The 11,482-nt window shown below is 42.4% G+C and overlaps 1 protein-coding gene across 3 annotated transcripts in view; it reads left to right on the top strand.

Annotated features, from left to right (window-relative positions):
• Window positions 1–11,482, top strand: part of Igf2bp3 (insulin-like growth factor 2 mRNA binding protein 3) — a 129,523-nt gene that overhangs the window by 4,725 nt on the left and 113,316 nt on the right. For 2 of the 3 annotated variants that reach the window (XM_013510584.1, XM_005377396.2), the window contains exon 2: window positions 628–688. In XM_013510584.1, the coding sequence (XP_013366038.1) occupies window positions 628–688 (61 nt within the window). Of the gene's footprint in view, window positions 1–627; window positions 689–11,482 lie in introns of those variants that run through there. The other variant, XM_013510585.1, reaches the window with a different exon arrangement.

Genomic DNA, 11,482 nt, shown 5'->3' with positions numbered 1-11,482 from the left:
CCCACGGGGAAGCCGGCGCCGCGGTCCCCTGGAGCCCGTGCTTTTCGGCTTCTCCTTTATCGACTCGGGCTGCAGGCGGTTGCCTCGCCGCCGGCGGCGCCTGGCTCGGTCTGTGCGGAGCTGCACCTCTGGCCGTTCGCCTTTTCTTCCCCTGCTCTGCTGGCCCCGACCCCTGCCTGCCACTCGGGTCTTCTCCACACCCACCGCCAAGTGCTCCCGGTGGGCCCGGCTTCAACCAGAGAGGAGGGCCGGGCGCCGCTCCTGAAGAAAGCCCGCGTCCCCTGCCCGGGTCTGCCCTTTGGGGAGTGTGCCGGGAGGCGAGCGGGGCCGCGGCGCTGCTGCTGCAGGCCTGGTGGGGTTGGGTGGCTCCGGAGGTGGGCGAGAGAGCTGGAGGGCCGGAGTGTCACCCCAGAAGTGGTGCCACATTGATCTCGCCCTCTGATCAGCCCTCCGTAGACTGAGACCCCACACCCACTGGAAGGGGTCAGCTTCCCACCCACGCGGCGCCTGGCTTCTCCTTCGGCCTTGGGGGCCGTTCAGAGTCTCCGAAGCCATTTGTGTCGCCACTTAGTAAGCTGGGCAGGTCGTTAGGGTTGGCCGGTGGTCTCATCTCTCCTGTGTCCGCAGGTAAAACGGAACTGCACGGGAAACCCATAGAAGTTGAACACTCGGTCCCCAAAAGGCAAAGGTGAGCTAATTTTTTGTGTTCTCACCGCATTGGTGGTGGGGGGGGCACCATACAGTTGAACGCAACTTCTTTTCGTTTTACATTGTCGGGGTTGCAGTAGGTTTGGTATTTACATTTATGGTAGGGTGCGTGTTGGTGATAATTGTGGGAAGTAATCGAGTCTGTATGTGTAGGAAGCTCTCCCAGCAAATATTCTCTGCAGAGCAGGTCAGGTTGCTACAACAGCAAGTCAAAGTCTCAACCAGCAGTCCTTGGGAATCTGCAGGATTTTAGGAGGCAGTGAATGATCAGGATAGGTGAAAGCAGCTGCCCACACGCCCGGGTGCTGCGTGCCTTCCCCGCTCTGTCCGGGTTAGGAGGCCGTGGTGGGCGCCTCTGAGAGGAAAGGAATTTGCCTTTACTCTGTTAGCTGAACAGTGGGTATTAGAATACTGAGCAAATGCCCAGAAGTCCTCTCATTCCAAAGTTATGCAGGTTTCTGCAAACACCGCCTTTGTCCATGCTCACCCCATGGCTTGGTATATTTTAGCTTACAAATAACCGCCAAGAGATGGCAAAGACTGGAATATTTATGCTACTTCAGCAGTGGGTTTTCTTTTCTCTGAGAGCATATGTAGTGTGTCACTTTACAGAATATTTGCAGACAGTTTCAGCCACTGAATTATTTTGGAGAAATAGCTCCTTTCTCTAGCGCAGGCCAGTTTCAGGCTCTGTAACTAACTGGCAAGGCGCTGGTCCCTCCCAGTGGTGCTAGAGTAGGTTTGTTCTCTTCTGGGTTCTGCGAGGGGGGTTAGAATTTCTGCTTCTCCTCCCACCCCACCCCCCACCGCACCCCACCCCCACCAGGCCAAACAATAAGCTTGAAGTTAATTCAAACCAGGGCTGCCTGTATCTGGTTGAGAATTGGTGTAACTGTGTGTTCTGGAGGGCAGGAGGATTTGCTCTGCAGAGATAGATGGTGACAGGAGAGAGGAAAAAGAAGGGAACTGAAATGTGTCGAGTACGTGTTCTAGCCCCCTACAGTGAGTGTGATCACTGTGTACTGCAAACATGTGCTAAAAGTCAAATAAATAGGTAGATGGGGACAAAAACGTCACCAGTATTCCGTTCCTAATTTGAGCTCTTTTCCAGGTAGAGAATTTTCATGAGTACTGTTGTTAAGAATGAGCTGATCTGAATTTTGTGGATTTCTCTGTGTGTACTTAATTTTCATTAGAATAATTGGAAAGATAGCTCAAGGATCTGATTTAGTTCTAGGAGGGAATTTTGGTAGGGGTGAAATTATACAGTAGAATGTGTTCTTAAACCTTCTAAAGTAATACATATGTGCTCAAAAGTATCTAAATTGATCTCGGTTTTACAGGAATTGAAAAATGGAGGGAGAAATCATATCCTCTAAAAATAATTTTTAAAGGTATACTATGTGAATTGGCTACCATGGAAAAAACTGTAAGCACATTTTGCAAATTCTAATTAGTTTTATGTTGAGCCAGTGTGTCTTAGTTTGCTGGTTTTCTTCCCCTCAAGTGCTGGGGATAGAACCCAGGGCTTTGCACATGCTAGGCAGGCGTTTTGCCATTAGCTCCATTCCCAGCCTTTAGTTTTCCTAAAACATTGAATAAAAAATAAGCAAATAAGTGTATTTGAAGGATTGTCATTTCAATATTTTGAAGTTTCTAAATTTAAAATATTAAATATCTTGAGTTTTCCAGGTACATTTCATTGACCTGAATGCAATTTCCCTTATCCTCTGCTTTTCCTTTCCAAGCTGGTGTTAATTTCTCCCCCATGTGTAGGGAATTAAATTAGAAACATTGTCTGGTAACAACTGCCTGTTTCTATTCTTAGAGGCTTTTGCCCAAAGTTCAAGCCCAGCTTGGGCAATTTTAGTGAAATCCCTTCTCAAAACAGGCTGGGGATATAGCTCTGTGTAAACCCTGTATTCTATCCCCAGTTTAGAAAAAAAGGGGATTTTCTTTTTCCAAGTCTATAAACATACTTAGTTAACTTGTTACTTTATGACTAACAGGAGTTCCTCATTTGGCGAAGTGTTACCGGTAGCAGCAAATATTTATTATTGAAAGCCTCTTCAGTTTATTAACAATATAGATTAAATTTTAAGTTCATTTTTCAATAGCTAAAATGCGCAGCATTTTAAATGATAACTCTTAGTAGCAAAGTACATGGGACTGAAGACAGAATTTTTTTCTTTTTACTAAGTTAAGAGAACAATTGAGTACTGTAAATCTTTGTACTGAAATGTCAAAACAAAAGTAGAGCCTTCTCTCTCTGTCCTGAGAGAAATGTACTGGGAATTTATATTACAGTTTTAACTTTGGAGTTACTGTGTTTTCTGTACCTGGACTGTTCTACCATCTGCATCCATTTTTGGAGCCAAGAAGGCACCCTGGTGACTACATGCCCAGTACCCACGGCAGTGTGGAAAAGTGGCCCTGGTGGTCACCTTGATAGTTGATTGTCGCAGATCAGTTTTTGCCAAGTCAGCCTGCAGGATTCTGGGGTGGAGCTCTTTATTTCATTGCATCCTATCATCATGTGTGTATCTGAGGCAGGGATGCCCACTGGTGCAGCCCTGACCTTTAATACCTGCTGTGCAAGGCATGCTGGAAACATGGTGCTAGAGAATGCTTATGGCAGCACTCTGAGATGGATGAATGGACTTGCACTGACTACACAGGGAGCAGGCCTAGAAGGTGATTGGATGTTTGACAAGCTGGTCTGGCTCTGACTGCAAGCTGAGCTGGGCGGGACCCCTTCAGGAGGGGGGCATTGTTGAGTTGGTTTGGACTGAGTTTAGTTCCCGATTACTGAAGTCTGAAGGGAATGTGGAAGGAATGTGGCTTTTCTGCATTCAGATATCCTTTAGGTAGAGAAGATTATAGCAGTACTATGAAGAGATTGAGGTCCCCTGCATCCGGAACGAAGAGACGATTACATTGGATATCTGTGATAGCGTTACATGTTGGGTTCCGAATGTAAAAGAGTCAACATAGGATGATGACTTCGAGGTATAGTCTTAAATTTCTCTCTCTCTGTCTGAGGTAAAGGTGAATGTGGAAATGGTTGTGACTTTGAAAGACTGTAGCTGAATTTGGTTGGAAGAGCCTCTGGTATCTTGTGGGGCTTTATATAAGGCCCTATGTGATTACGTAAATAGCATTAGCACTGTTTCTCACTGTGTGTGTATGTGTATGTATGCACGCACTATTGGGCATGGGATCAGAATGGCAAAGTTGCTGACATGGAGAAACTAAGAGGATGGTGGTAGTTTTTCTTTTCTTTTTCTCTTTTTCATGTTAGGGATCAAACCTGGAGCCTCACTCACACAAGGCAAGTGTTCTGCAATTGAACTACACTCCCAGCCCCAGCGTGGTGGTTTTAGTTGAATTTCCATGACTTTTCAAATTCTGAAATTTTCATATTTTTTGTTTTTAATAGCTGAATCAGTTTTTATCAAACTTATTCACAATTTAGTTATGGCCTTAAGAGTACATGTATAAATATATTTCTATAAAGTATAAAATAGAATATTTCAGTTAATATTTTTCCAATGTGTTTCCTTTAAAACAGACAGTGGCACTTAAACTCAAACGTCCTTGTTTCCTTAAAAAATAAAGTGAACAAGTTACTTTCATATTAGAATCTTGTGTTTACCACGTAAATTTGGACAGAGCATTATAAAAGTCACTCGGGTTTTAAATGTACCTTGACTTTAAGTGGCTATTTAAAAGCTAGTGTTGTATTTTAATAGCTGTTAATTATAGAATAGGATGGTGCCATGACCAGCAGTGTGCCCATTAACCACGGCATATGACCCTTTGCTGTGGGGCCGACTTCAGAGTCTTAGCTATCAAAAGCTATTTTTCATTCTGAACTTTTAAACATAGGTATGAATAGCTGTGCTGGTCCTTATCAGTGTGGTACAGGTGAATCTTGTGAATTGGCAAGTTTCTCACACATGCAGATACTTGAGGTTCTGCCTGTTAGGAAACTTGGTAAAGAATTACACGCAGAGTTATCTTGGAAGTGCTCAATATAAAATCAGTGTGTGATTGCTTAAGTGGTTGTAACTGGATGGATTCTTCTTGATTTCATTTTTTTCTCAATACTGTACACTTTGAAAAATTTCTTGCTGTGGCCTTACTAGAATTTTTAGAAAGTAGCTGCTGAGACATAGTTTCTACCGTGTGGCTGTCTGTGGTGAAGCACAGAGGAGGATGTTACAGAAACATGACGTTTGCCTGGTGCCAGTGGGAACTGCGAATCTTGGCTTCTGTTTCTGGCTTTTCTTTTGATTTGTGTGATCACTGACATTATCTGTTCAGGCCAAGTGCCATTATAATAAACTGCAAGGGGCATATTTTGTTTTGAGGTTTTGCCCCTCTGTTTGAAATAAATGAGTTACCAGCTAAGGCTTAAAAATACCCTTTGGGGGGAAAATACCCTTTGGAATTAGAGATCTGAGGTTTTTCTTGTTGAGGAGCTTGACTTAAATTTTTCTGTAGTATGGTGGTAGCTCAGTTGCTTTTGCCTGTGTATCTCTTAGGCAGTCAGCAAGTGGGGGATTACCTTTACTATACTGTGAAACGCTTAATGAGGCACACTGCTGCAAGTGCCCTCTTAGAGGATTGGGATTTTACATTAAAAGTGAAGTCCTATTTGAGGTGACTGCATTATAATTGTCCTTAGCAGTACTGAGGCAGCAGCTTTTCTAGCAGTAACTAAATTTTGAAAGGTATGAATTATCCATTGAGCAACTCTGGCAGTTGGTTGGGTCTGGGAGGAAGGAGAGGTAGAAAGATGTTTAGCTGTGCTATTCTTAGCTGAGTTTCCTTTATCGACTGTTGCCTCTGATTCAAGCTTCCTGAGTCAGAAGACAGGAGGTGGCAGTGTGGTAGTGGCAGTGAGCAAGGGTAGGGCTGGCATTCTTAGAATCTCTGTCCTGTAACAAATTGGTTTGGACTGCCAGGATTTTGTTTGAAGCCAGGTGGCAAGTGCAGTTTTGAGTGCTCTATTAAAATTGAGTGTGTAATTTATCATGGTCTGAAGTTGCTGTTTGGCAAGTGTGCAGTATTGATAAATAAACAGTTATAACTATTAACACAGTGTGTGGATTTTTATTGCCCTGAAGGGGAATACATAGTGCATCAACTGTACATATTTTGGAGAATTATCCTAAAACCATTTAATTTGATTAGGAAATAATTTGAAATTATAGAAATAGTCTAAGAAAAAGTAGTGGAACTATAAATGGAAGAAGGCTGAAGTTCTTAGAATGTCAGAATGTCAGGTATTATCACTCAGTGTGATGGTATTTCAGTTATCTCTGAGATTTAATGGCTCAAAACAACAATCAGTGTCTCTGTCTCTCTCTCTGGTACCGGGGATTGAACTCAGGGCTACTCTACCACTGAACTGTATATCCCACCCCCCAGCCCTCCCCTTTCCCTTCTCTTCCCCTCCCCTTTCCCCTCCCCCTCCCTTCTTCCCTTCCTTCCTTTTCTCTTTCTCTCTCTCTCCCTCTCTATTTTGACACAGTCTTACTAAGTAGCTAAGTTGCCTAGGGTGGGCTCAAAGTTGTGATCTTCCTGCCTCAACTTTCCAAAGTCTTGGGATTACAGGCAGACAGCTTATTATTTCTCATGTTTTTTTTTTTTTTTTTTTTAATTTTGAGTCAGGGTCTTACTAAGTCACCAGGTTGCCCAGATGGGGCTAAAAGTTGCAGTCCTGCTTTAACCTTCCAGAGTGCTGGGATTACAGGCAAACAGTTTACTCTTTTTCATGATTCGGTGGGTCTGTTACGTGGTTGGTTCAGTACCCATGGTATCCTTTTGGGTCATTTACTAAGGAGAGCTAAAAGGTTTTAGGAGGCTTCACTTATGTAGCTGGTTCCGTGACTTTTCTCCAGTGGTATCTCAACACTGAGTAGTACTATGAATTTCTCTATTTGTTTGCATTATTGAGGATAGACCCCAAGGCCTTCTCGTTGAACTACATCCTCCAGCCCTTCATTTTTTTATTTTGAGACTGACTCTTCCTAAGTGGTAAGTTACCCAGGCTGGGCTTACTTTGCCATCCTTGTGCTTCAGCCTCCTAGAGAGGTGGGATTACAGGCCTGTGCCATCAGTCCAGCTGCCTGCATTTCCTTTCTTAAAATAATTTAGTGACTGACCACCCTAGCTAAAAATGGAAGTTCCTAGTCTTCTTAAAGGTTAGACTCAGGATCAGCACATTGTTGTTTGTGTCTCATTTCATTGATCAAAGGAGAAGTCATCAGGCCATCCTAGTTTCCAGGGTGAGATGGAAATGGACTGTCTCTGGATGGTAGAGTGTCTGACATGCACAGAGAGGAATCGCTAGTGGTCACCTTTAGGTTATCTTCCCCAGATTAGCGGAGGGGAATAATGCCTTCAGAATGCTTGGAACAGAATATCTCAAACTTGTATTATAAGTCAGGAACTGGTTCTTATTGTAACATCCGGGGAAGAGATGATGGTATTAAGTGTGGAGGTAATGAGTAGTGACCATTCTCTATACTTTTCTGAGAAGCAGTGATGGGTTAGATCAGAGATTTGAGAAGAATCAATGAAGACAGAATTTTTTTGGTCAGAGCAATTGGGTATAAATTGATACCATTTACCAAATGGAGAATACTGGAGGAGAAGTGAATTCTTGAGTGGAAATTGGGTACATTGCTTTTGGCATATTCTGTTCCTAATACTTAGTAGGAAATTAAAATGAAGAAGTTGAGGCAATGGGATGTATCAGTAGGAAGCACAAGGGAAGATAAGAAGCAAAGATGAAAATTAAGGGCTTCATTAGCTTGTGGTATTTGAAACCAGGGAATTGGACAATTTGAAACCTAAGGAACTGAGCCTGAGGCTCTAGGAGGAAAAAGAAGGCCAGTCAAGCAGGATGAGAGCGATTGGTCAGGCAGAGGGAAGCAAACAAGACGACTTGTAGAAGTGAAGGAAACCTGTGGAGACACTGTACAGGGTACCATGGAGAGTTTGTTATTTAGATGGATGAATGAGTGGAGGTGGTATCAAATCTCAGCCTTCTGGCTCTGCTGTAAATAGATGAATTGATGGATTTTGGAGCCAAGAATATAGACCTTCTTCCAGAATGCATTTATTGGATTTTGGTTTGTTTTCTTAATTTCTAGAAACATCTATGAGCATATTCTGTTTATAATTAGAGCTGGAGGTCTTCTCAGTTTGACAGATCTTCTTGCTCAGGGGACAAGACCTGTTTGTGACTTCTGGTCCCCGACCTACCCTAATGTATTTCCAGCACTTTTGGCGACTGTGAGCTCACTTTCTTATAGACCGGTCATTCTGCTTTGTATTAACATACAGTTGGGAATTTCTCTGAAGCTGTCTTAGACTCCAAAACAGTGATGATTAGGTCCAGGGCTTTTATTTGGTGGTCTAAATATGCAATGATTTGACAAGCAAAGGTTGAAACTATGGGCCAAAACATTTATGGAATCATGAGAGCTAGTTTTAAAATATTTTAATCACTGTTATTTTAGGATTCTGGCATAAATTAAGCATTCTTTTCATGTTACTCATAAAAGTTTTGCTATGGGAAATAAAATCTTTTGGAAATACCTAAATTCCTTCAGTTTTGCATATTTAAAAATCTGTTCCTTGTAAAAGAGCATGTTCCCCAAATTAATGTTTTATCTTTGATGGTCACCATAGTTGCCAAAATTGGGTGATATGTTAGATCAGTTGATTTTGAGATAGAAGATTTGGCCTGAATAATTCCTTTTAAGACTGCCTGTAAGTCCTTTGATCAATAAAGTACTGTTTTCAGAACATATCAAACACCTGTTTTCAGAAGGGCAAACTAATAATGATATAACAACGGATTCTTTCGTGGTATTGGTTGCTTTACTCAGGGATTCTGCATGAAGCCCTGGGAGAGATGACCTGCCTGAGATCCCACAGGTGATTAGTGGCGCCCACTTCTGGATCCTGCAGCTCTGCCCTACCTGCCTTTATTCCTCCCATTTAAATCGTTTAAATCCTCAGAGTAGCTTACACAGCAGCCCAGATCGTGTTTGCTCTTGCAAGTCAGAACAGAGATGTCTTGTTTGTTGCTTTCTCTGAAGCATAGAAATCTTGTTTGGCTTCTTTGAAGGGTGGGTTTATTGTCTTACTTTAGGCAAAAGACAGGTTGGGGTAGTATGGAGTTGGAGCTCACTATAAAATAAATATATTCATGGGGCCCAGGCTATAGCTCAGTGATGCAGTGCCTGCCTGGCAAGAGCAAGGGTCCTGAGTTTGATTCCTGCTACATACCTAGATATATATATGTAGCTTAGTGGTAGAGTTCGATGTAGCTTAGTGGTAGAGTAGCTTAGTGGAATCGAACTCATGACCTCAGGCTTGCTAGGCAAGCGCTTATGCCGCTGAGCTATATCCCTGGCTGTATATATATTTTCAAACATCCTGTTTTAGGACAGAAAGTAAAACTTCTTCCCCCACCTTAATGTATTTTTAAGCAGCTTCATCATAGTGTAAGTGAATTGTAGAGGAGAGGAGGCCAAAGATGTGAGAGGCGGACAGAGGCGATAGAAGGAGAGATGCCAGGGTTTTGTCTTAGGCAGGTGATTGTGATTTGTGGGGTTGTGTTTGAAAATTGTAAAACAGGCACAAGTGTTGTGTATGGACTCTTATCAGGCCCATTTGTCTCAGCTTGTTATCAAATTCGGTAGAACCCTGGCTTTCAGAAGGCTGTATCAGTGGTCTCAATGGTCAACGTCTCTCTGTCTCTTTTCTTTTTTTTGCAGTACTAAGGATTAAACCCAGAGCCTTGCCCATGCTAGGCAAGTTTTCTACTACTGAGCCATATTCTCAGCTCTATCTGTCTGTCTCTGTGTCTGTATCTATCTTTTTTTTCCCAGTACTGAGAATCATGTATTGACTTTTTAGACTTCTTATTCGTTTTTCTTTTTGTCTTTTTTTTTTTTACCCCCCTCTTTCCGGTATCAGGAATCGAACTCACAACCTGCTTGCCAGGCAGGCACTGTGCCATTGAGCTAAATCCCCAGCCCCCTCTATCTGTCTGTCTATCTATCTATTTATCTGTCTATCTATCTATCTAGTTTTCAGGCAGAGTCTCAGTAAATTGCCCAGGCTGGTTTTGTACTTGGAATCCTTTTGCTGGACTTGGTGACATACACCTGGAATCCCATCCCTCACAAGACAAAGGGAGGAGGATCGTGAGTTCCAGGCCAGCTTGGACTACACAGTGAGTTTGAAGCTGGACTACACAGCAAGACCGTGTCTCAGAAAAGGACAAATGGGGATAAAACCACAAAGATGAAAGTGAAAAATACTTGTTTTTCAATCCTAACTCTCCATGTATGTTCCAGGGCTTATCACTGGTTACTGTTTTGCAGAAATTCTTCTATACATGGATCCACAAACATTTTTAGTATATATACTGCTGAAGTGAGCGCTGCACAAATATTGTTGACTATAACAGATTGTACTGTTTATAATGTGACTTAAGATTTCTTGTGCTGGCGGGGGAGCAGGGTTTGAACCCAGCACGTGCTGGGCAAGTACTCTACCACTAAGCTACATCCCCAGCTGGGATTTTTATACCATAAATTGTTAGATTGGAAATTACTATGTCAAAAGGTATGCACATTTAAATTTGAAAGTGCTCTGCAAAAAAAAAAAATATACGAACTGCCCACCAACAAAACCACTGAATTTCTGATGTTGATGTGGTTAGTCATAATTTGACAACAAAGAAAACTTATGTGAAGCGTGCAGTGAGAATTTAAAAACTATCTTTTCAAGCATGCAGACTTTCTAATGTAAGAACAGCCTTAGTCCTGTATCAGAAAACGTTGGGCTGACTCTGACAAGTCTGTGTCCCGTTTCATTTGTGCATCTCATATGTAAAAATTAATTAAGAGGCTATAAAGATTTAAGTTCTGATAACACAGTTCAAATATCTAGGGCTCATGCTCTGCCATACCTAATACAGTGAGTTTTCAGTCTTACCTTAGTAACTTATCAGTAGCTTCTTACAGTGGGAGCTTTATTGAATCATATTCTAAGGAGAATTCTGATTAAGAATTAGCTTCTAAAAGAAGGTACTGTTTGGCTTGCCATCCTAGCTGGGCAGATAATGAGAGAGCTTAGTTAAGAGAACCAACTGGACGTGGTGGTGCACGCCTGTAATCCCAGCACTCGGGAGACTGAGGCAGGAGGATCGTTGCGAGTTTGAGACCAACCTGGGCTACAAAGTTAGCTCAAGGCCAGCCTGAACTGCATAGCGAGACCCTGTCTCAAAAAGACGGAGAGGAAAAAAAAAAAGAGAACCAGAGGTAGTGATAAAAGTGTTTGAAAAGTGATGGAGTTCTCCCTAATGATTTCCTGAATGACTATTTTCATTTTTATTTAAATTAATTAATTTTGTGTGCTGGGGATTGCTAGGCAAGTTTTCTACCACTGAGCTGTGTCAGCCCCCGAGTGTTCATGAGATAATATTTTCCTACATTGCTGAGGCTGGCCTTGAACTTCTGGGCTCAGAGGATCCTTCTTCCTCAAGCTTCCAAGTAGACAGAAGTACAAGCATTCACCCTTGTGCCTAACTGTAAGTGTTTCTCTGCATATCAGCCAGTTCTGCAAAAATGGAAAAGCTCTTGCTGTTCTTTGGTAAGTTAAATATTGGTGTGGGTATGGGTAGGTAGGAGGACACATGCATGCTAGTTTACCTAATTCTGCATTTTTTTATTGGTACTTT

This window comes from Chinchilla lanigera, unplaced genomic scaffold, assembly GCF_000276665.1.
Source record: "Chinchilla lanigera isolate Chin_1 unplaced genomic scaffold, ChiLan1.0 scaffold00009, whole genome shotgun sequence".
Taxonomy (NCBI): domain Eukaryota; kingdom Metazoa; phylum Chordata; class Mammalia; order Rodentia; family Chinchillidae; genus Chinchilla; species Chinchilla lanigera.
The sequence above is the reverse complement of the archived record's forward strand: the minus strand, read 5'-3'. Positions and strand labels throughout refer to the sequence as shown.